This window comes from Girardinichthys multiradiatus, chromosome 6 (genome assembly GCF_021462225.1).
Source record: "Girardinichthys multiradiatus isolate DD_20200921_A chromosome 6, DD_fGirMul_XY1, whole genome shotgun sequence".
Taxonomy (NCBI): Eukaryota; Metazoa; Chordata; class Actinopteri; order Cyprinodontiformes; family Goodeidae; genus Girardinichthys; species Girardinichthys multiradiatus.
The window spans coordinates 39,305,098-39,331,207 of NC_061799.1; the positions used below are offsets into that span (position 1 = coordinate 39,305,098).

Sequence of the window (26,110 nt, forward strand, 5' to 3'; positions counted from 1 at the left end):
GTCCTTCAGACTGAGGGACTCACATCGGCTCTATTTTTACTGGAGGAAAATTTAAAATTTAAAAAGAAAAAATAAACCCCTACCATATACACTGTAATCATGACAGAAGTCTTGGTTTTGTTTTTGGTCTGCTTTGCTTCATCTGACATGGGAAACCTTGAATCTTTGTAGGGCACAATGAAGTCTCAACACTACCGAGAGATCCTGGACCTGAACATACTGCCCCTTACCAGAAAGCTACGCATCAGTCGCAGGTCATGGGTCTTTCAACAGGATAACAACCCTAACCTTTAACCTAAAAGGACTCAAGAATGGCTTAGGGGGAAAAATAATATTCTATGACCCTCCATGAACCAAGATCTGAATCTCACTGAACATTAGGGCTGGACGTTGTTTTTAATTTGAACGATTACGATTCCTAGTGATTCTTGATTCCGATTATTTTAAAGTTATCAAAAAAGTTAACATGGTTTAATGAAGCTAGTTAACCAGAGTTCTTTCTGGGTGAAATAGTCTGAACCTCTTATTGAATTTTTATTCTACAAACCTTTTATGAACTTTACTATGAATTTCTCCCAGGGCTATTGTCAACCAGGACTATATAAATATCAAACCTATAAAGTTGAATATAAATGTTATGGATTCGCAGGGTCTGGTCAACTGCTTGGCTAACGTTAGCTAAAGTTAGCAGTTTCAGGTGGTTCGTCTATGAAAAAATACATGGGCTAACATTAGCTAGCTATTTGCATTGGAGTTGACCCACCATTTTAGATTGAGTACAACTTGTTAGCTGCCTCAATGTTGGTTTGAGACGTGTTTTATTGTTTTACTGACGCTGACTGCAGTGCTATACTAGAATGTTTTTTCGAGCAGGAGGAAGTAGCACTGGAGGAAGGCCAGCGCAGCGCGTCAGAGACGAGGCATTCTGTTACCTCTACACCATGAATCTGGGGGTGTTTGATCATGTTGATCATGCACCTTCTTTTGCATGAAATAATCTTATTGCAAGTGTTGCACTGAGCCGACTGGTCATTTCTTTCATTAAAGTTAAGCCACACCTTTGATCAGTGTTGCATACTGTCCGTGGTTAAGCACACACTGCCTTCAGATTCTTCTTCGTTAGTATTTGGCAGCCTCTTTCCGGTCGGCGGACTGGGTATGGAAACAAGGAATCAAAATTTAGAAGTTTTAACTATTCCAGGAGAATATGAATGTTTGTCCTGTTTCCAATCGATTCTGGAGACTAGATGCCCAACCCTACTGAACATTAAAGGAAATATCTAGAAATTGTGTTGTAGAAACGCCACCCTTCAAACCTGAAACAGCTTGATCAGTTTGACCGAACTACCTGCTGGCATAGTCCAATTTTCATCTGTTTAACTTGATTATTAAAAACCTAAGTCTGGTCTGTATTTAATATGGAATAAAAAAAATAGGGATACCATTGAACCTTTGCCAGGTTTCAAGGTATTTCAGAGAAGGGCTGTTGTTGTTTTTTGCAGAAGACCATATAGAAGCAGCCTGCATCTGCATGTATATTTATTTTTCAGTTAAGAGTACTAAAGAGCAATAAATATGTAAAGCAATTAATAAATATGCTTTTAAAACCAATATGAATTATAATTGACATTAGACTGATATTTTCTGCTGTTTACTTGTTTTTAGTTGATGTGGGATACCCTTACATAGTGCCCTGAGGGTTTTGTACGTGTTTCTCTCAAATTGAGTAACTGAAATCTTTTGCCCGCAGAAGTCCTTCCATGTTAAAAGCTGTCTGAAGGATCATTCTTAGCCAGAGGGAGTTCTCTTTTCCCTGCAGGTTTTCTTTTTATTGTCCTCCTCCTCTTCCCCAGTGAAAAGGTGCACTGTCGAGGCATGTGGCTGCGAGGGAGCCAAGACTTGTACTCTCTTCTCTGTAGCTGGAGGAGAGAAATATGTGAGGGTGGTGGATAAAATACTCCACTGCATTCATTTAAAGTGTGCAGAAACAGGTCAATACAGGATTCTGCTGTGAATAAGCAGTGTTTCTGCAGAATGAGCTGTAAGACGCACAAAGAATGGGGACACAGAATGAGGAGGAGATGACAACAATGGTGTTTTCTGCTGATATTTAGGATTTCACCAACACTGATTTTCACACCAGACTGTGCAATCATTTGACAGGGAAAACACCATGAAATATTAGTCACTGTTACCTGATAAAGCTATCCACAGCAGCGCTTGTGAATTATTAACAAGTCCACTTCAATATCTAACTTACTTTTACAAGGACATCTGCTGACTACGATTTCTGTTTTAAAGAGAAAACTTTACTATTTTTACCAGCTACCAACAAAAAAGCTTTCTCGGTAAATCTGGTTTGTGTTTGTCTTTTTACTCCATTACTCCAAGCCAAATATGGCTGGATTAGGGCATCATAGCTAAGCATTTGAATTTTGTGTAGTTTGTGTCACTCCATTCTCCTGCTCAGCTGTAATGCCTTGCAGCTACTGACCTCTCACTGTCTTGCTTTATCTTTAAATGCTTTAGCGCCCTGAATAAAATGGGGAAAAAAACTATTTAATTCATAATTAATTCCCCTCTGTGCCCCCACTGTACTTTCCATATATTATGTGGACAACAAGTGTAAATTGACCTCCCAAGGCTAATTTTAGCATATATTACAATATTGCTTTAGGAGCTATAATATAACAGGACATAGGAACATTATTTAAAATCTCTTAAACAGTCCTTAGCATCTTATAATAGCGATTAGCATGACTAGCACAGTTCTTCAGGTGTTCTCCATCTGTATTTCTTAGAGAATGTTGATCCTTACCATAACTCTGAGATTTCCAAAGTGCTTCCAACACTTAAAAATCCATCTATTCAGCCTTTTTGTTGTCTACCGAAAGTCTTGCTCTCTCTTTCTCGCAGCTTGTCTCACAGACATATCTGAGAAAATGGAGTTTCCTTTTAAGCAGCTTATTACATCTCTTTGCCTCCTCTGGCTTAATTTAATCATTTCAGCTTAAGTTTGAGTTGTTTTTAACGCAGTACCACCATCGGTACCAGCACAACATGGTAGAACTTGCTACACATTTTGAGTTTTTGATCAGTTCTCTACAGCACTTCTACTTTTTTAAGTAAAAGATAAATAATTTTTGTTAACAGAGTTCAATTGATCAAGTATTATAGCTTTCTACATGATCTTAATTTCTCAGAAACATTTTATTTAAAAATTTTAATTTATTTTTAAACTTAAATTTATATTAAAATGTATAAATTATTTCAACTCCTTAAACATTTGGTTGTGAATCATTATTTGGCCATTTTTGCAGTGTATAAATGTAGTATTCTTCTGAAAGAGGGTATTAAAATCATGACTGGCTGTCCTTTGTCCCCTCTGAGGTTTAGGTAGGTTGAGTGTCATTACAGAAATGCTTGTTTTATACTGGCACCAGCCCACTACTGGGCTAGAGGAAATATTCACTTTCATCAGGTTCAGTCAACAAATTACAATGTTGGGAGCACCATTTTTAAAACTCTAGGACCAACCATAATTTAGCATTCAGTCTTAAGGGTGTCAACTCCTGGGTTATTATGGGCCAGCTAGTATTTGCATGCACGGCCCATTCGCAACACTAAAGTTGAGCCTGAAATTATTCATACCCCTGGCATATTTGGGTTTAAAGTAATCTTTTAATTTGACCAACATGTTTTTTCTGACTGGAACTAATATCAGTATTCTGGAGTGGACTTAAATCTGAGTCTGAGAAATAAGCTAATAGGGTGAGGGCAAGGAGGCCTTTCAACTTCAAACATTTGGAGCTCATCACCAAAGATAAATTGTCAAATTATCAGGGGAAACGACAGAAAGCTGGTCAGGGAAACAAATAATTTTGGGATTAACTGTGCCTACATAATAACACAGTGATTTGCAGTCCAAGATTTGGATAGAACAAGCCACCCTTTGGGGCCCAGTTATAGATTTACTGGTTTTCCTTCCTCTAAATACCTTTACAAAGCCCTGATGAAACCTATAGTTGTGTAGATGCTAACACTTCAAATCATGGCTTCACTTTCACATAGTTACACTAATCCTTATTTTTTATCTTTGTCAATAGTTATGATTTCAATGGTGATTTATGTTATGCATTGTTTTTATGAATTGAAGCAAATAGCTTTTTATTCCTTAGTGATCTTTTGACTCTGTCTCAATCAGCTGATTGCCAAACTGCTGCCTGCTCCAAAAAACGTACATCAAGTCCGTTTAGTTTGTTTTTGTAAATAGTAGAAAGAACTGTTTAGCCATGGCTGCTGGCTGTATAAATCAGTCTGAACTGGGTCCATCTGTACGTAGGTTCTATTCAAAGCGGACATCGGTCCAGTAACCCAGTTTGTCCAACTGGGCCAGCACTGTGTCGACCTCATAAATCCAGACTGCTTATAATAACTTCTCCCTGCAGATGCATCTGAACCTCAGGGAATTTAAAGTTGAGTTCAGTTTGATTTTGCCATTTTCATCTTTGTAATATTTGTCTCACTCTTCTTCATTTACAGTAATCTGTTAATGTTAATTTCTGGACCCGGCTGTTATTTCTGGTCCTTCTAGGGTCCTTTGCTTAAAGTGCGACTCATTGTTTTTCCACAGCCCACTCATAAATGTGGTCTACTGTTTCGTCTGTGCTTTGAATGCAACACCCACATGGGATTTCCGATACTTTCACAACCCAACCAAGGTTTTTCTGATTTTCTTTAGTTTTCCTGTTTAGTTTTGTCTCCTCTTGTTTCTTTGACCAGTTTGTGAAACCTTTTCTTCTCAGACATCTGGAGAAACACATTTCTACTTCACCTCTGCTTATTTTTATATGGAAAAAGGTTTTTTTGTCACTGTTTTAGTGAACTTCATACTTGTCCCTCCTCGGAGCATCTTGGAAAAGCAGTTACCGACCCTTAACTAAATGTGATTGATGCAGGGGATTTCCATTTTGACACCTAAGTGATCTTGATTATTATGTTTACCAGAGTTAATGATTACATTTTAATAATGGTTTGAGCTTTAACTGCACTCTTGAATGAAATTCTGTGAAATGAAACAGGAGAGAACTAGATTTTTCGATATATTTTTCTCATTTCAATTAGATTTTTGCTGCAGACATGATGGTTTTCTTAAGGATTTGTTCAGAAAGCGGCACTGAAACAAGCATTTCCCTTAATTAAGACGTTTCCCCACACAGTCTTGGCCGGTGGCCCCTCTTAAGGCAAACAAGCTCAGAATAAAGAAAGCCTACTTTGATAGCTCTCTCTGAGCCTTCTTTATTTTGTCATTGATACTGTGATAAGCTTGAGGCATCATGTCTGTGTTGTGGCTCTGTTCTCCGAGTTAATGCCAACATGGCCTCATTCTTGTTCCTGAATAGACAAACAGCACATTGGCAATCTGAAAAGCCTTTTCCTGTATTTTGTAAAATAGGATTCAGTCCTGCTAACAGCTGCTGGTTTTGGTCTTTAGTCAGTCATCAGACACATCTGGATCTGACAGCTCTGCACTGAGACTGTCTCATTATATGATCCAAAAAGCAGGAAGAGACAAAAATGGTTATTTGTTCTCATCGTTCTATGGATACTCAGTGTCTGGAATGGTCTTCTATCAGTTTTTGTTGAACTTGCTTTTTTGCTGGTTAAAATAGGTTTTCGTCCCTTGATTTGAAATCGTATTTCCTTCCAAAAGTGCTTTTTTTTGTCATGTTGTAAACACAACATTTCTTAACAAATTCAAATCTAAGTCAGTGGGATCTACATTTATTTTCAGCCCTCTTAGGTCAGTACCTCCTGGAACCACTTATCACTGCAGGTCTTTTGGTTTATGTCTCTATCAGCTTTGCACATCTAGAAAGTGAAATTATAACAATTCTTCTTTGCAAAATAGCACAAAGCTCAGTGGGACTGGAAAGACATTGCCTGTGAACAGCGGTTTTCAAGGATTACCACAGATTATCAATAACATTTAGGTCCAGATTTTGACTTGTCCATTCTAACAGATGCATTTGCTTAATTTAAACCGTCCCATGTTAGCTCTGGCTCTGTTTACGAACAGTGTTCTGCTGGTAGGTGACCCTTCGCTCCACTCTCCAGTCTCCTGCATCTTCTTGAAGCTTTTCTTCTATGCTTGCCCTGTATTTTTGCTTCATCCATCTTCCTATCAGCTCTAAACAGCTGCCCTGTCCCTGCTAAAAGTATCCCCACAGCATGATTCTGCTACCACCATGTTTCATGCCAGGGATGGTGTGTTTAAGCTTATGTGCAGTTTTAGTTTCACACTACAAATTGTGTTTTGTAAGTAGGCTAAAGACTTACATTTGGGTCTCATCTGACCAGAGCAACTTTTCCACATTTGCTGGACTTCTTATAGCTTTCTATTAACCACCAGCCAGATCTATGGAGGGCACCACTCAGATTCTCCCACCTGAGCCGTGGATCTCTGCAGCTCCTCCAGAGTAGCCACGGGTCTCCTGGCTGCTTCTCCGATTATTGTCTGGCATGTCGGGTTCAGTGGACATAGTTGAGTGTCTCATAGTCCTTCCATGTACAGATAACAGACTGAGCAGAGCTCTTTGAGATGTTGAAAGCTTCTTGGCATATTGTTTTATAACCTCAACCTGCTTTGAACGTCTCCACAATGTTCTCTCTGACCTGTCCATTGTGTTTCTTGGTCTTCTTTATGTTGTTTGTTTACATGTTCTCTAGCAAACCCCTAGGGCCTAGATAAAGAAATCTAATTTCACTCAGGAGGACTCTAATTGGGCGATTTCCACAGGCAGTTGGTTGCATTGGATTAAATTTAGGCATATTCATAAATTGGGTGGATACAAATGTATTCCACATTTTCAGATTTTTTTTTGTATAAGGTTTTGAAAACCCTTGTGTTGTTTTTTTATCCACTTCCACAACTATGCACTACTTTGTTGCACCATCCCAGTAAAATACGTTGAAATTTGTGGTTGCAGTGTGACAAAATGTGGAAGTTCAAAGGACAATACATTTGCAAGGCACTCTACGTGCACATTAAGATGCTCTTTATTTAATGTTTTAACCTCTTCAATCAGATCACAGCCCTATTTAGAGAATTTTAGAGAATTAAAATTGAACGGTTGTGCAGTTTACACACTAGTTAATCTGTTAAATTGCTTCACCTACTTCTTAACCTGTAAGCTGATTTAGAATAACTTGATGAACAAGTTTAGGAAATTATTGGGGCTCAGTGGAAACCAGGCTGTGCCCCGGTTGTGCCCTCTAATATACAGCAGAATGGGAAATGAGCTGAATGAGCCCTGTCTGCTTGCCGAGGGATTATACAGTATCACAGATAAACACACACAGGCATCTGCCTCATTATGCTCAAATCAAATCAGAGGTCTTGTGTTTCAAGTTAGTCATATAGGCGCTTGACGGTCTCTGACAGTGGGGATAAATGCTCTCTCACTCAAAAGAGTTTGGGAGTAGGTCTGAGTTGCATCTTAAAAGAGACACTTATCTGCAGGCTAAAAAGCCTAAATTGTGTAACTGTTCCACCACTAATTGGGATGTTTGCATTTGCAGAGAGTTGAAATGCTGGGTGAAAAGGGTTGATCAAGTGCATAAAACTGCAGGTTCTCTACCTCTCAATCCCTGCAGCTTTATAATCAACTTTTCTCCATTTACAATTCAGTGGGAAATGTTAGCCAAGTTGTGCAAAGGCTCTTGACACGCTCTGCAGCAGGCAGAGAGAAGTAAACATTGCTGTCTGGGTAACTCTCCAACCACCTGTGCTTGTTTTTCCATGTGACAGTTTTCACATTTGTTGTTAAAATCTGTTAAAAATCCGACTGAGGTGGCTGAATGTGTCCAAGAACTGGAACGAAAGACAGCTTCTCTGTATGGCTGTTTAAATGTATTGTTTTAGATTCCAGCTATGGACAAGAACATGTAGTACTTTATATGATTAGATAGTTCAAATTTAAACTGGAGAGCAGCTGCAAGGCCTGGGGTCAGATAAGTAATAAGCTGGGATAAAAAAAAGCTGCCATGTTCTCTTTCTTGTTCTGTTTCAGCAGACATCCCTTGAGCAAGGCTTTTAATACTGATGTTGCCCTAAACTGCAGGTACAATGCAACACCAGATCCTTTGAATCTAAGTTATGTGACTTTAGAGAGAAAAAGCGTCTTGCTGCCAGATTTGTACCATCCACAAGATGAATGTCAGGTTTCCTTCCTAGTCTTGAAAAGTTTGGAAAAAATTTTAATTTTCTTTTCCTGATTAGTATAGAAAATGGAGAATACTAGAGCTAAAACAATTATTTGGATTAATCATAAATGATTAATTTTTGATTGTTTATTGAAATAATGGTCAACTAACTTAGTAACTGATTAATCATTAACCATGAGCATACAGACTCGATGCCATTTGCTAAAAGAACAACTCACTCAGAGCAATAATTAAGCCGAAACTGTACAAAAATATATACTGTTAGCATTTATAAATATGCAGACAAAGTTCTATTCAGAGTGGTATAGTTTTAGCTTTAGCTGGTTCTAATTCTGTAAAAAATCTCCTATCAAGCCCCTTTTGCTATCTGATTAATAATCGGTTGATCAAACAAATACTGAACAGATTAATTGATTAGTAAAATAATCATTAGTTGCAGCCGTAGAAAATGCAGCATTAAAAACACATTTCCAGGCATTATTTCTCATCCATCCGTCCATCCATCCAACCATCCATCCATCCGTACAACCATCCGTACAGCCATCCATCCATCCATCCTTACAGCCATCCGCACAGCCAGCCATCCATCCGTACAGCCATCCGTCCATCCATCCGTCCGCACAGCCAGCCATCCATCCATCCATCCATCCATCCATCCATCCATCTATCTATTTACTGGTCTATTAATTTTTTGTCTATCCATCTGTCTGTTAATTTGCACATCCATCCCTTAGTTACTTATGTCCATTTATCCGACCAGTCATATGTTTCTGTCTTTCCAGCCATTCCCACATCCATCCTCTGTCTCTCTGACCATCCCTCCATTAATCCATTAATCCATTTTCATTTCCTCATCCATGGCTGGGTCAGAGATACCCCATCAATGTCTACAGGAACTCATTGGAGATCTAAAGGCATTTCAAGGTCACAGGGGATATGTGAACCTCCAGGTACTCCTGGGTCTGTCCAAACATCTCCTACCTGTTAGATGCGCCCAGAAGATCTTCAGAATGAGGTTCCAGGAGGCATCCCAGTCAGAAGCATGAACCACCTCAGCTTATCTCATTAAATGGTATATAGTGCATTGCTGACCTGTTTGTAACCCCTTCTCATTTACTTATTGGACCCTAGGCTCTAGCATCTGCTCTTTAGTTTGCGAGTTTATTTTCGGTCATTTTCAGAAATGCCCTGGAATCCAGTTATTCAGGAAATACCAGGGTTTTTTTAAATTGATAGAACCGTTGATAAATTGTTTGCGTAGATAAAGATGCAGGAAATACAAACATTAAATTGTGTATGGTAAAATCCGGTGTAAACTTGTTAAACTCTATTTCTGCATGAGGACTTTGTGAATAACACTCATCTGAGTGGAGAATTTACGCAAACATGGAGAGTTTCTTTATGATCACTTTACATCTTTATCCTCCTGCGCTGTGTTGGATCTGCAGAGATGACGGGCATCAGGATGTGATCATCCATCAGTGGCTATTCAGATTCAGTGACAGACCCACAATCAAAACTTGCATTTTGACTTGGATGACATTTTGTTCTTCACCTTAAGATTCAATTGAAATTGTTTTAGCATTTAAAAACGTTCAAAAAATCTTTATAAAACCAACATTTCTCAGGGGAAAAGACCGATTCTTCTATCTTCTTAAAAGCACCCACTTAAAAATAATTTAACACTCCCTATCTGTCAGCCGTGTCTTCTGGTTCCGTGTTTGTGTGCTAGATAATAACATTAAATCTTAAACCGAGTGCAGAGTGGAGGTGAGAGCTACACGGAGTATTTATCTTCACAAGTCACTTCCTGTTTCCTGATGTGTCCTGAGCAGTGACCACACCTGTCCACCTGCTGCACTCTTACATAACCACCTGCTCACTCTGTATATTTATACTTCTGGGATATAGTCAAACATGACGATGACCTCAGTAATTACAACCTGCCAGGTAGATGAAATAAAAGGATTAATGATACAGGTGAAGCATTCAGCCGCCTGAGGAAACAATGCGACACTCCACTAACATGAGTTTAAAGCAGTCACCTCTAGGAGAATTGTCTCGCCGTTTTAAACTTTATTTAAAAGTGCACGTGTCATTGTGAGTGAATGTATCCGCTAACGGCTAGCACCTTTTTGCTTTCCTGCGTCTGTGCATGGGGTGCCACTTGGAAACCGTGACTGTTGCAGGACTTGAGTTCTTTCATAAGCATGGCGACTGCATGTTTGTGTCCAAGCCTGCTGGGGATATTCCAGACAGCTGCTGCTCCACACTCCATAAGCATGTCATAAACACACATCTGGTGAATCCAATCCGCAGCTGTTTAGTACCAACATTAATCACTCCCATATTCCTGTTTAGTCATGCTGATCTCATGATGTTCTGTACGGACGTGAAAAATTAGTCCATGAACAGCCTAGTCGTCAAATATTCTCAGGCTTTGGTTTAGATCATGTAGAATTTGGTAAGAATTTGTCTCAGAAAACTGAGACCCAGGAGGTATAGAAAAGGTGAGTTTGTGCTTTGAAACCTTGAAGGATTATGGCACTATCTTCCCTGGTTTGTTGTTATTTATATCTGCCTCACACTGATGTTGAGACTTCTTGTGAAGTCTGGAAAGGTTTATAATTTTAGAGTATTTTCAAGTCTGGAAAAGGATGAGGAAGGATAAGAACATGGAAAGATATTTGTATTTGAAGAGTTTATTCCCGTCACATTGGCTAACCCCTCTATAGTCCTCTTTTTTTCGCTCTTCCTGGTTTCCCTGAGGTTTAATATTTAAAGCGGGATTTTGATAGAAATATCTGCTGTAAACTAATATTGATTTGTTGCATTCACACTAAAACATAAAAGAATCTTGTTTAAAGAAATTAAAAATGAAACCATGCCTTGCAAATTCCTGCTATCATAAATTAAAAGAAAGAAAAACTAGCATTCTCATATTTTTAATTAAACATTAATTAACCCAAATATGTTGGATTTAAGGTTTTGTGTAAATGGTTTGAAGTCTTTCATTTTGTGTTATCACAAAAATCAAATCTAAAAAACCTTTAAAACATATAAATGATGTTGGGGGCCTTTAGGTCATGTGATTTTCTGTTATATATTTTTGTTTTCTGAGATTTGGCATCTGGGCCACTAAAAACATGGGCATCGAGGGCCGTAAAAGTCTTTCCACTTGGCCAAAGGTAGGACCAGGTTGCAGAATTTACATGCTTGAAATAGATTATCCTACCAAATATTGCATTCAAACAGTTATTTGCAACTGGGATATTGCACATATTGATATTGCGTTGAAGATTATTTGATATATTGTGCAGCTCTTCTGTTTTCTCCCTGCATGTTTTAGATGCTTTTCTGTTTCAGCACACCTGAGTCAGACAAACTGTTCATTAAGAGGCTTCTGGAGCCTTTGAAGACCTGCTGAGGAGGTCTTTCGGCCATATGGATCAGCTGTTTAGGAGCAAGGAGACACCTAAAACATGCAGGACACTTTTGAGCCCTGGAGCTGGACTCCACAGCTTCACAAGGTTCCTGAAGTGGAAACGAACCTTCTAATTTCAATAGGTTCTGGGACTGCAGCATGTGTATTTTCTCTATTTTCTACCTCAGTAAATGAAATGCATTTGAGTATTTAAACGAGGAACTGACAAATGTGAAGAACGTTATCCTTCAGTAGAACAAATGACCTTTGTTGTTCAAATGCTTGTATGTGTTGATTTCTTTTAAGTCGATTTGTCTTTCATAAAAATTTGAAAATAAAACATATTCGAAGTAATAAAAACTGCTTTTGAGAGTAAGAGCTTGAGTAAAGTTCAGTCAGTCGCATTCAAAATTAGACGAGATTTCCTTTTGTAAACAAACTAATTGTTGTCCTGTGGGGTTGGTGCCGCTTCCTGATTTCAGCTTCATAAAGTCACTCAGGGCTCAAACCTCCTGCAGGCTAACTATTGTTTTTTCTTGGCATGCCATTTACGTTTGCTTCATTTAACTAAAATAAGCTGCCACCAGTGGGTTTTTTTATTCTTTCTTACTAATCAGCTGAGACAGATTTACTGACATCACAGAATAGAAAAGACAAAGACATTGTTTATTTTAACAAGCCTGAGCCAGTCCAGGACCTCTTAGGGACTTATCTGGTCCCACACCTTTTAGTTCAAGTTTATTTCTGTCTCATAAAGTCACTACTTTCCTTTGAAGGTTTTCCGCCTGTCGCAGCCATGCCTTTCCAGTATTTTAGACATTGTGGTGTACTGGGAAACTTTCGGTAAAATAAGAAAAACACTGTGAACGAATTCTCCAACAGTTTGCAGAATTTCTGTCTGTTGATTTTTTTTTTCCTACCTACAGCTGATCTGATAAAGCCACCTGACTTTCAGCTCCATGCTGGTTTCACTGGTCTGATCAAGACTCGTGCAGCTTTGGCAGCAACTGCTTCCCAGCCATGGAAAGAGAAATTAATGACACAAAAAGTGTCTTCTTGTAGCTACTTTGAGATTTTAAACTGTGCATTCTAGTGTTTCTTTCAAGATCCCATGTTTATGGCAACATTTATTAATGCTTTATGTTGTTAATTCTTTAAAATGATGGAAGAATCCCTATCTAGAGATACAGTTTCACTTATTTAATTTAAACAAGTTTATTAAAACTGTCTTTGTAACTTGTGTGGTGTCTTTAAAGAGCTTGTTGTTTCTACCAACAAGAGGAATGCTAAAAAAAACAGTTACCTATGCCTGTTACTGAACACATCACCAGCTAGGTTCATCCTGATTGTAAAGCTGTGGTATGACTTTGTCGCTGTGAAATTACATGCTCCAAAAGACACAGAGGTTTAGCAAAGAGGGAGATGTTTTCTCTGTAACTTGTTCTGAATTGCATAACAGTTCATGTATCACTTATGCGCAAAGAAATAGCAGGATTGCATCAAAGTTCTGTGTTTTTTGTGTGTCCTTTTTGTAGCGGCGGTATGCAGTCGAACAGGTTTATCTGGGTTAAACAGAAAATAGGCAGAGAGGAGGGACAATGAGACCTGCCTCTTCTTCCTCTTCCTTTTTAATGACCAGCATGTCCCTTTAGGACATTGACTCATTCTGTTGTGAGTCTGCCCCCCAGAGGACTCGCATGTCCTATTCTTTTGAAAATATAACATGAAGTGATACAGGAGAAATTATGTCATGTAATCCTATCACAGATAAAAACAGACTGGACTTTAGGTAATTTTTCTGGAGTTTTTAACTCGTTTTTAACTTATGTTTTGTCATATATTGTTGCATTTAGAGATGCACTGATCAGACTTTCACTGGTAAATACCAATTTTCAGTTTTCTTTGAGGTCTAACCTGTTGATTAATATTTTTTTTGTAAGGTCTTTAGCTCTGGTTTTAAACAGGATTCAAATGCAGTCGGACATTTAAATGATTTTTGAGGTCTGGATAAATGAAAGGAAAAAAAAGTATTGAAAAATATTTTTAGTTTGTCCTTTTATGCGTTCATCCGTTCGTCTTTTTATTTGTTTCTCCCTCCACTTGTCCATTAACTCCTTTGTCCATCCAGCTATCTATCCAGCTATCACCTGTTTGTCCATCCATTGTATGTTTTCTGGTTCTTGGATAATGAATTAAAATAATCTAAAATCAGAATATGAAGATCAGACCTCATGAGAAAATTAAAAATACAGTAATTGGTATCAGCAATTAAAAGCCTTAAAAAATGCTTCTCAAGCACAAATCTTTGAAGTATCTAAATGAATGCCATTATTTTATGTAGAAGTTTAATATTCATCTGTGTACCCATCAGCTTGTGCTCAAAAAAATATTATCAAACCAAATATGTGGTTCTAAACTAAAGATGTTGATCGTCTTTGTTTATTCTTTGGACAAATAAAATCCGCAAACTGAGGACCGAAAAGGAAACCAAGGTAACCCAACACAACTGAAAGAACCAGAGAAACCAAAACTGGAAGCATCAAGAGGACTCCATTTGGTTGCTTTGAAACTGAAACGGGGGCGCAAGTTTAACCAAATGGACCCAGCATTTTGTGTAAGAAGTACAGACTTGATGAAATACAAAGTTTGATCTCTCAAATTTCCTCTCAGTCTAATACATGTGCCGATTTGTTTGTTCTCTACAATTTCTCAGTTTTTTGGTTCTCAACCAGTTTATTTTTATGTAGCGCTGCAGGCACTACTGATAGGACAATCGCTCCACATTTAGAAAACTCCACTTTCCATCTCTGTTCAATTCAAATGGAGCTTCGCTTTAGTCAGAGCTGTTCAATGACTGCTGCTGTGTGACGTGCCCTCAGCCCCTGCAGAGTCTTTATCTGCTCAGTGCATTGGTGGCTCAAACTGTGCACACATCAACTCTGAGTTCTTGAACTCTTTTGTTTCCGCGTGTCCGGTCGCAGCATTTCAGGCATACCATATAGAGAAGCTGGTGGCCTACATACGCCATGGCAGTGTCCCTTCACTAAAAGGATATCTCAAGACGGAATCCTAATTGTGTGATTGACTTTTTCAAATCAAGACTGGATCATTAAGTAGGGTGGCCACATTGATGTAATAGTAACCTGTGTTTGTATGACATTATGATTATCTGTGTGTTAGTGGGTGGGTAAGCGTATGTGTAGAAATAAGTGTGTTTGTGTTGAGTTGCCTAATGTGACTGGGTTTGTCACCTGGAGGTCCACAGTTGTTAGAATGGTAGAAGGCCTGCAACACACAGCACCTAAGAGCAGCAAAGGACAGGTGGACTCGGCTCCAGAGACTGCTGCAGCCCCAGGCTGACAGACACTTGGCATCACACCAGAAATACGTACGTCCTGCACAGACGTAGGTCTTCAGTGAAGCATAGTAGCAGCAGCAGCCCCTAATCCAAACAGGCACAGGGTGAGACCTAGGGCACAGAGTCCCCCTAATCCAGCCAATGTTGGGACCCTGTCCCCCTGGCAGCCACAGGCCTGCACGAACCCCCAGCACAAGACCACCCAGCATCACACAGGTGAGGCACCCCCCCCAAAAGCACCCAACACACTGAGCAGGCACAAGTCCATCATGGAACCCAGAACTTGGAAGGAGCATAGCCCCTGCGACTCATGGCCACAGCCCCAGGAGCTACAGGCCACCAGACAGGAGCCCACCACTCTGGGACGTGGCCTCAGCACACACACAAACAACACCACACCATGGGGGGCAGCCCCCCTGCTGGGCCCCCTTCCATGATGCCATCAGAGCAATATTTTAGAATATTCAATGCATGTTTGTGCAACATGAAACAGAAATTTTCCAATTTCACAGGTTTTCCTGTGAACTACTTACTTAGAAGTAAGGTAGTAGTACAGAAGCCTTTCTGTCAATGAAAACATCCTGACCTGGCAGAAATCTAAAACCTTGTGGGAGAAAATGTTGTGGTCTGATAAAACCAAGGTTGAACCTTTGGGGAATGTTTCTACGTTTGCTAAAAAATAACAATTAACCTTTCCAAAACACGATCTAAAGATGGCTGTGGACATGAGATGTCCTCAGTCTGATAGATTTGGAGAACATCTCCTAGCCAGAGTGGGTAAATATTACCAAGTCCAGACATGGCCTGCTGAAAAGTTAGTTTAACGGTGCGCACACTTATATAAACAGGTTATTGCCTGTAACAGATTTGTTTCTTGTTTTATTTGTACAGAATAAATGTCACATTAAAGTGCAAAAACATTTGGTTATGATTTATCATGGTTCCTCTTTTTTGCAGACTGGTGGGTACAACTCACCGTTCATCAACAGACCACATCAGCTTCTCTTTATTTGTCATTTTCAGTAGTAAATATTAAAAGTGAGTTACATTGTCAGTCCGAAATGATGCATCATGCAGACAGCTTGAAATGATTGGAGAATATTAGGCTAGTTGTGTGTTTGATTGATAATGTTTTACATTTTCCCTGCTTAGAAAAACCCTGTAGACTGAATTATTTCTGAAACGGCAACATGAAGGACTGTGATTTACTGATCCTAAATATTTATGGATTTCCTACATTTTGAATTGTCTTGCATTTTCTTTGGGACCACGCCCATAATTCCAGTTTTGTGCTTCTTAAAAATTAAATTACTTCCTAAAAATGTCAGATATCCTCTTTATTTCAGAGGATGCACTGAACTGCAGACGTTGTACATCCTGACCTGTAGCTAAACCAGACTGTAGGGTCAAAGGAAGCAGCTCCCTGATAGGAAGAGGTCAGCCTCCTGATGTCCTCTGCGCTACGTTGGTCTCAGTACTCCATAATGATTAGGTGGTCCTTCTGTTCTCACCAGATGTCCTCTATCAGCTATCTGGGATTTTAAAGCTGCTAATATGACGATAAAACAGTGTGTGCATTTTTAATGAGCCAACCTGACAGTGGAGACTCGGTTATACAACACAGGAAACAGAATGCTTCTGTCCTAATCAAATTTCAAAATTTTTTTATCACCAAAGGCACATTTTGTTGCTAAATTGCTTTTTCATTGTATTGACATTGTTTATTTTTAAAATGTGTTTATTCAGTTGTATTTATGGCTGTATTTATCGCTGTATAAATAAGCTAAAGAGGTTTTGGGATTCTGTTCTGTGGAGCAGTGAATCCAAACGTAAACGTTTTGGACCTGAGGATCGTGTCCGGAGGCGGAAGATGAAGCATGGCAGTTGCTTAGTGATGCTGTAGAACCACTTTACTTCCTCTGGTACAGAAAACCTGCAGGATGTGGAGGTAGAGATGGATTCAGTAAAGTATAAAGAAATCCTGTGAGAAAATGTCACTGTGTCTGCAAGGAGTCTGAAGCTTAGCTGTCATTGGAGCCTCAAACAGGACAATGTTACCAAGCAAATGTCCTCCAAGGCTCGGTTTCAGAAGTGGCTATCACCGTTGCATGACTTGAACTTCATGGAACATCTCTGATAGGATTTGAAAAAGTTGGATATAGCTTACAAACCCAATAATATTACGAATTGGAGGCTTTTGACCCTGAGGAGAGGGCTAAGATTAATCAGGACCACTGCCAGAAGCAGCTTTACTAAGTACTAAATGTGCTTGTCGTGAAGGAGTTGAGTCATTTTGGAACTGCAGTGGTATTTTATGTTTGATTTATAGAAATGACCTCTCATATTAGTTAATCTATTTAAATTGTTCCTGTTTGATTTGTTAATGGCAGTTGCTAGTTTGTACATTTTGCCAGAAACTCTAATTTCCAGCAGGGGATTGAATAATTTTAGGCCAAACTATAAACAGCACAGATTTTATTTGGACCCAAGTTTGAAACATGTCTAAAGTATTTTTGAAATCTTGTCACCTAATGTGGTTTTGTGGGTCACCACCTCGCTGGCTCGTAACGCCCCTCTGACCACCGCGACCTCCCCTTCCACACATCCACTCTAAATCACATGCTCACGCAGCAATTATAAAGGAAGACAGCAGCACAGTGTCATCGCGGTTTCATGATGCTGCCATCAGACAGCCACTTCCTGACCTGAAGTCATAACAATAAGCAGGCACAAATGGCAGTGATGCGTTTAAGGAGAAGTATTTTACGAGCCATCTCAATACACAGAGAGGAGGATGAGGTGTTTCCTAGTTTATCACCGCCAGAGCCAGAGGTAATATTTCTTTTTGTGTGATTTCTCTACCAGAAGGGGCTGTAAATCCTCTGATATGTACTGTATATACAGTGTAGGCATCTTGAAGCTGAGGTACCTCATTAAACAGCTCACTTGCTTTAGTCCAGTGTGCATTTCATTCTACTGTGTACCTCCAGGCTGTTTGTTTGGCTCCTTAATATTTCATATTTCATTCCTATCGATCTCTATGCAATAAAAACATCACAGGACCAGTGTTGGTGCGCCTCGGAGCCCTTGTATTATTTATGACTTCTTGTCACCGTGGCCAGACAGCATCCATGTAATGTCAACATTGAATAATCATGTAATCATGAGAGGTTCTTCGTTGCATTAATGTGCAAAAAGTTAATTTAATCATTTATTAATTAATGGAGCATTTGTTACCCCAAACTATTTATTATTAACACCTGAGAAACTGAAACTGACCCACTAAATAAAACTAAGCACTGTGTTTATACTATGCTAGCTTGCTGCATATCCACCTTGATACTCATTTGTCTTAGAATGGCAAAGTTCTAGATACATATTATCGGGTAAAAAATTCGGTTTGTATCAACTTCATTTCCTGATTATGCTAAACAGTATGATTTATGAAACGTTTTATTGACTCAGAAAGGTTTCCTTAGACAACAGACACTGTTTGTTCAAATTGAAACAGGATCTGAAACGTAAATAATATCTATCTTTGTAATCCTGAAAGAACAAGTGATGTTTTTGTCCGTCTGCAGACACTTGTTTAGCTGAAGTTCCCTGATTTTAAAAAAGGGGAAAGACAAATGGCCATTTTAGGTTTAAATTGGCAAAGAATTGAAGTTAGCAGTTTCTTTACTAGGATTTTGTAATAGTAGACATTTTTATCTTGTTTTGCATTAAGATATTAAAGTAATTGGGGGGTTTGGACTGGCAGATAAAACAAATCTTTACGTATGGGTTTTATGAGGAAAAGGAATAAACATGATGACCTGCAGGTAAGATCTCACTGCATTAAAGTTGAATCCTGTAACCTGGCTCCAAAAAAGCTATCCAAAAACGATGCCTTGTCATTTTGTATAGGGTAAGGTTTTCCACGTGTTTCAGTTTGTGGCAACAGGGATCAATGTGTCCAAACGGTCTTCCTAATGTTCTGCACGCATCTTGAGTTTTACTTCCTCTTTTCTTTCTAACACGAGTCTATGGCACCCCAAGCCGCTTATTTCTTCCCCTCCTTCTTCGCTGAGTTCATTCTGTGATCTGCTCCTGCCTGGCCAACAGCGGCTATGTTAGTTTTACACACACATTATTACAGTGCCCTGCAAAAATATTCACACCCAGTGTGATCTTTTCCAGATGTTTTCATGTTACAAACACAAACTTCAGTCTAATACTGTTGACTGCATCAACGTGGATTAAATGCATCTAAAAAGAAATATGATGAAGCAGATGTTAGTTTTTTTACCTACACTTCTTGACTTAAAATGTTTTTTATGTAACACATTGAACCTTTTTCATGTTTTGTCTTGGTATAGCCTCAAACGTGAGTGTATTTTCTGGGGATTTTATGTTCTAGACCAACACAAAGTGGAGCGTATTGTTAGGTGGAAGGAAGATGTTGCGTGGTTTTCAACATTTCTCCACTAAAGAAAATTCAATAACCTTACAAAGTGTGGTGTATATTTGTATTCAACTACAGCTGGAAATTCATGCCCATTTGTCCTGGGAGATTGCTTGGGCTCAGTCATATTGGATGGAGAGTGTCTGTGATTACCAGGTTTCAAGACTTGCAAGCCTTACAGGTCCTCAAATTATTGTCATTCTCCTGCTGGAAGCTGAAACCCTGCTTCATCAATCTTCCTAAGAACTCTGACCTGCTTCCTTGTTCCTGCTGAAGCATCCCTACAGCATGATGCTGATGGGGTGTTCAGAGTGTAATGCGGTGTTATTTTTCTGCCACAAATATCTTTTTTTTTTCATGTTTGCATCGAGTTTTGATGTCATCTAACCAGGTCACAGTCTTCCACATTTGCCATGTCCCCAGTAGTTTAAATAGGACTTCTTATGGATTTCTTTGAGCAATGGTTTCCTTCTTGTCACCCTTCCATAAAGGCTAGAATTGTTGCATTTGATCCAGCTCTTGGCTTTTTCGGTTTAGGTGGACAGCCAATGTACAGATTAATAAGAAAGGCTCTCACAGTTTTGTGTGCAGCTCAGTTTGAAGGTGATAGTCAAAGATGTGCTCTTTGTTTTAAGATGAAAGTATCCACAGGCTCACATCTACAGATTTATAATTAGTTTTATCACAGAAATCTCATTCACTTTCCATGAATTTTTATATAATAGATTTAAATGCTCAGTTTTCCCTTTTCACAGACTGTACCTACATCAGGACAAGGCCGCTCCGAATCTCCGGTCTACGCCAACCTCCAGGAACTAAAAATCACCAAGTCAAACCCGCCACCCCTGCCATCCAGCGTGCCCCTTCATGTTATCGGCGACTGGGAGACCTACAAGGACCAGTTCGGCCGACACTACTACTGCAACCGCTCCACCCAGGAGAGGACCTGGAAGCCCCCGCGGACCAAAGACGCCGTCAGTGGAAACTCCAGGGAGGACAGACACAGCGCTGGAGAAAGCTCTGAGGTAAAGGAAAATAATAGCTTAACAGACTGGTGTCAATGTACAGGTAAGGCCATTTTAGGGGAAATATAAAAAGATTTTGTCAGCTCTCTGTGTGGCTTTTATTGATTTAGTGATATTTTACAAACAGGACAGTCAGTTACTTAAATAATCATTTGCATACATATAAGTTGAAGGAAAGTTCTGAGAAAGCTAAGGTTTTGTTCCCTCTAACTGGGTTTAAATGGTTTTGAAACTGTTTTTGAAGCTTCATAACATCCTTTTAAAGCTTCACCTTTGGTGTCTGTTAATGTAGAGGAAGGGACTCCTACTAGTATCACAGGCAGTATGCAGTTTATTTAATGAGTCAAGGTTGAGGAAAAGTATTCTGGTACTTTAAGCTCCTCAATCTACTTATTTACAGTGACATTCAGGACTGTGCAAAAGTAATAAACCACCAAGATTTCTTCATACTTGGTTTCCCAAGAGTCAGACTGTTTTGTAGTCTTTCCGAGTGCCTTTTACAGTGTTTCTTTGGGCTTTGGCTGCTTTTTTATACATCTTTGGTCCAGAGAATGACTGCAAATTCTACAGTGTGTCCTAAAAGATTACAGAAAATATACAAGTTTATGAAAACAGTTAAAAAGGGTCTGATCTAAAAACATTTTGAGTCATGTAAGCAATTCAGAGCATTAGCAATAGACCTGACACACCTGAGAGATGCATCACCACTTACTTGATCATCTACTTTATGACATGTTTTCAGCTAAAGGTTCTTGGATTCACCTTTTTGGGGCTAAATTTCTTATTTTCTGTCAATCAGACTGTGTTATCTTTGGAATTTGTCACAGATTCAGCTGAAGCAACTAGAGAAAATGCAGGATAAAAGAGCCTAAAGGTGAATGTTCATTTGGAGCGCCGTGGTAAATTACCTGGTGACCAGAATTCACCCTGAGCAATTACTTTCTGGTTTGAAACAAAAAAGTCGGATCATTTTCTGCATCACATGTAAGTGCTTCCAGGTCACGGGGACAACCACATGTGGACGTTAACGAGGGAAGGAGACACAGTTGGCTATTTTCAATATCAGTGAGGTAATTAAAATAAAAGACAGGAATGTAAGAAGCTTCTTGAAAGTTTTTTTTGCTCCATGCCAAGACATGTCTGCATTTCATTCAAGCCTGGGTGGGCAAGATAGAGCAAGTCTTGCAGTAGGTGACAGGAAGGCAAAATGTAGGATAGCAAGTAGCTCTGTTTTAACTGGTTGAATGTTCAACCTGATGGGTTTGGAAATGTTTGCATCATTTTAGAAATCTCAGACTTGAAGTAATAACCTACATTCTTTAGTAAATACACACAGTGCAGTTTAGTAAGCAGCTCGCTAAGGCAGGGTTCTAAAGACAGTTTAAATGTGAGCTTCATAATCATTTTGTCTTGGTTTTAAAATGGTAATTAAATTGATGGTTATCTTACAGTGAATGCTCTCTTAGACACACAGTGTGATGTCGCCTCTCCCACTCATCTAAATAATAGCCGCTCACACCAGGAAGGCTAAAAAGAGAAAATCCTAATTAGCATACATTTGTACAGATCATTCTGATTGCTCATCCTTAATGCACATTTGGCACGTCCTGCTGAAGTCTGCCCAGATGATACTGATTACTGGACATCAGCCATGGGTAGTTTTATCATGTACTTTCTCTTTGAGGCCGACGGACCGGATTAAAACAAAATGCTGAAGGATGCTACATGCTAGCTAATGCTACGACACTAATGTTTGAAAGCAACTTAAAAACGTCAATAAAGCTCCTGGATCTGCAACAGTGAAGCAGTTACCTTCCCGGACGACATAAGCTCACTCAATCAGTTTAGATATTAGCTTCAGGGACACGGACAGTCCAATGATGGTTGCTTTGTTGGTCTGAGCTCCCCTGTCAAAAAGCAGTTCGAGGGTGTGCGGTTCCGAACCATGCAACATCATGTTCTACAGTACGAATCAACGCAGGAAAATGTTAATCAACTGACGGCTCATTTGGTTACTAAATAGTGAAGCAATGAAACAAACCAGCGTTGGAGGGTAATGCGGCTAATGATAACACACGTTATGGTGGAGCCAGACTGAAGCGGACAATTAGAGAAAGAAAAGCGGGAATCTGTAGCAACCTACCCTGCAGCTGTAGTTGATCAGTAAAAAGAAATATTCGGAAAAATTACCATCTGCATAAACCAGATCCTTGTTTACACTGTAAAAAATATGTTTTTTATGCTTCAGATCAATGATGGTTTTAAAACACAATTTATTTTAGTATAGAATGATCCTTTATTTGTCCCTCAGTAATAACATTTATTTATAGCAACATCAAATTGACAGGTGTAGTGGAATTGTCTTATCAAAGTGTGAGAGAAATTGACTCACAACAAGAGAAAATCCGGACTTTGTCTTTATAAGTTTTATTCAAAGGCATTAAGCGTTTGAAGACCCTGTCACTGAGGTTAGTCAGTGAAGCACAGCCCCGATCAACATTTACACACAGTATTTAAAGAGTATGTAGGTGTTACCTCAACTTCAAAGAGTCTGTGCTTTATGGCCCTAGACCCTCCTCGGGTCAGAGGTAACAAAGTTATCTATGAGCAGACCCAACTGTTCTTCCTGAGACACAACCCTCCAGGATCTGTTTTAACCATTAAATTTCTGATAATGGTTTTACAGACCAACTCCTCTAGGGTAACAAAACACAGAGGGGAGAGAGGTAAGGGAAGTTCAGAGCATCAAAAAAGAATTTTTCACAACACTCCTTTCTTCTGATTACAAGATAATCACAACTAAAAGGAAAATTCTTCAAAACCATCACCCCTCTCAGCTAACAGATAATCCAAAGCCATTCTACTTTGCAAACTCATGTTCTAAGAGCTTGCTGCTCCTTGGTCAGAACAGTGAAACCTTCCTCTCTAATAATGGGCTAATTGAATTATAAGTTGTGACTGTAGGTAGTAAGTGAGCTAGATAACATACTCCAGACCAATTAGCAGGCAGATACAGATATGATCTATTTCCACACATCCAGACCATGTTCTTAGGACATGAGTTCCCATCTCTACTAGGAAAAGTAACAAGAATCCTGGTTAATTTACCTGCCTGGCCATACAACTTACTTCAATTCGGAACGGCTGTCAGATTAAGAGTTAACACAAAAGGCTCTGGGACCAAAGATCCTGAAATAGTATAAGCAGCAGTTCTGATAGGACATGACTCAAATTTATGTCTGTTGATTAAAGCACATGAAACAGATATAATAGTTTTGCAACCTTCTGTCTTTCCAAGGAAATAAGGTGTGTTTTCCTCCTGTGCCATACAAATATCTGGATCTTTAATCAGATTTCTATTACCCCGAATTCTATAAAAAATTCCTGTAGAAGCACATGTTAAATTAGTCTCACTAGAAAATCTACTAACATTTTTGCTTTACCTTACAATATAATTCCTCACCCAAGGAAAAACAACCTCCACCAGCCGGTTATGTCGCCTATCTGGAAAGAAAGTAGTATCAATAGGAACAGGTACTAAAAATGGTTGATCATTAATAGCATGTGAAATCAAACAACAAACATAGCAACTGTCATTTCTTATCTTCCTCACGGTGTGATGCATCAGTTGCCACCAGACATTATCAGCATGATCATGGTAATCAGAAAAGTGATGAATCTCTCTTCGAATCCGCTGATGAGTATTATTGGCTTAATTACTCAGATTAGCCACAAATTATCTTTGCTGTACCTTTCCCCAAATGAACACAAGAGTAATAAAATACTTGCAATACCAATCATTAGCATCAGAACAGACCATCTTCCATATAGCTGCACCTTAACCTTGAAGTGGAATGTCATTTCTTCTGGTACTGAAAGCAAAGTTTTTTTTTCAAAGAAAACAAATCATAAATAAAACTCAAAAATCCTGCTGCCTCTCCTGAGTGGCTTCTGCGCTTCAAGCTGCCCTGTTACCAGTCTGGTACAGGTGGGCGGTCGTAGGAAGCTCCTGTAGAAATAAGTTTAGAAACAGGAACTCTAACCTGCTGGAAGTTAGGCTTCCATAGTCCAACTAAACAACGGTGGAGATGAACACATTTCAAATTTGTACCATAATGATAGATATCAAGCAATAACCATGAAAGTTAGATAAAAGCATCCGAGATTTCCTCCTCAGAGTCAGTTTCGCTGTCAAAGTGGGAGAAAAGAATTTGGCTGACCCTCGCTGTCCAGGCAAAGGAGCCTAGTAGCCACCAAATGTTAAGAAATTAAGGAAAATAAGCATCATGGCGCATGTTTGACCGTCTCTCTGTTGCAGACGTCGCCAGTCCATCATCCAGGGAAAGGTTATGTGCAAATGTGTAGAGGTCTTCCCTGTATGTTTCCTATGTGTCTCTCACTGTGGTGTGTGTGCAGTGAGGCAAATGACCTTATGATTTCTAACTTTCAGGCACTGCGATGGCCTTAAGTAGATTCTGAAATAACGTTGCACTGCCCAAGGGATTATTGTGCCCTTGTAAGAACAGTGTTCTTCAACCACCTCTTCAATCACTCGCCAGTGATCAGCTTACAGTTCTTTGTCTTGTGGTGGTCCGCTGTCCTCAAACCTTTCAGGCCGTGGATGATCCAGTTGGAAGATGACTTGTGTCCTGGAAGTCAGATGAAGCTGGAGGAGCTGGAGCTTTCCTGCAGCTTTCCTGGGTGACTAATAGGATCTGATATGGGCCTTTCCAGCGCCTGGACTTCCAGTGTTTTCTCCTAGATTCTCTGATCAGAGTCCAGTCGCCCGGAATAAAGGACTGGAGGGTGGAGGTGGCTGTTTCTGGTAATGCAGCCTTCACTGTCTGTGAAACTTGAGAAAACACAGTGGACAGGTTTTGACAGTAAAACAACATCCTATCTTCACACAAAGATGTGGAAGGAAATGATCTTGGCAATATCCCCATGCCCAAATTAGGAGACCTGCCACACAGCACTTCAAAAGTACTGAGATTTGCCTGTGTTCTTTGTCTCAATCTCATATAAGTGAGAACAATATGCAGAGCCTTCACAACCCTTGGCTAATTTTTTATTTTAAAGTCCCATTCTCAAGCCTAGGTGCTTAATTACATAAACTTCATCAAAACATCCAGCAAAACCAAAGAGAATTAATCTTCTGACTCCACCTAGCATACTAGCAGTGACCATCAGTTAAATATTCTGAATATAAAAAATGACATATGATGTTTGAGGAAGGCCTGATTATAGGTCATTATTTCCATAGTTTCAGAATACCCAAAGAGAATTTCAAAAATGGTCTAATCTGTGGAGATGTAAAATTTCCCAAAGAATCAACACCATAATGTCAGACAGGTTTTCAGAATGTGATCTCAGGGAGATATGCACTATTTATATAAACAAAGTATAACGTCTCTTTCGCATTGTCACTAAGTCCTCACTGGAGTTATGAGCAACCCTTTTTCCCATGAGTGCTGAAACTTTTGGAACCCCATGTTACTTTATTCTTTATTATGCAAATCAGTCTCTCTTTTGTCCACTTTTTCTTCTTCCTGTCGTTGATGACATCATCGCTGTGTAAAGCATGTCTTTTCAGCTCCTCAAAACGCATCCTGTGTCTCCAACCAACATAAAGA

General features: G+C 39.3%; 1 protein-coding gene across 9 annotated transcripts in view; it reads left to right on the forward strand.

The window, feature by feature from the left end:
* Positions 1 to 26,110, forward strand: part of LOC124869659 (rho GTPase-activating protein 12-like) — a 77,231-nt gene that overhangs the window by 30,937 nt on the left and 20,184 nt on the right. For 8 of the 9 annotated variants that reach the window (XM_047367636.1, XM_047367635.1, XM_047367638.1 and 5 more), the window contains one exon: positions 20,208 to 20,477. In XM_047367636.1, coding sequence (XP_047223592.1) covers positions 20,208 to 20,477 — 270 coding nt within the window. Of the gene's footprint in view, positions 1 to 17,683; positions 17,841 to 20,207; positions 20,478 to 26,110 lie in introns of those variants that run through there. The other variant, XM_047367642.1, reaches the window with a different exon arrangement.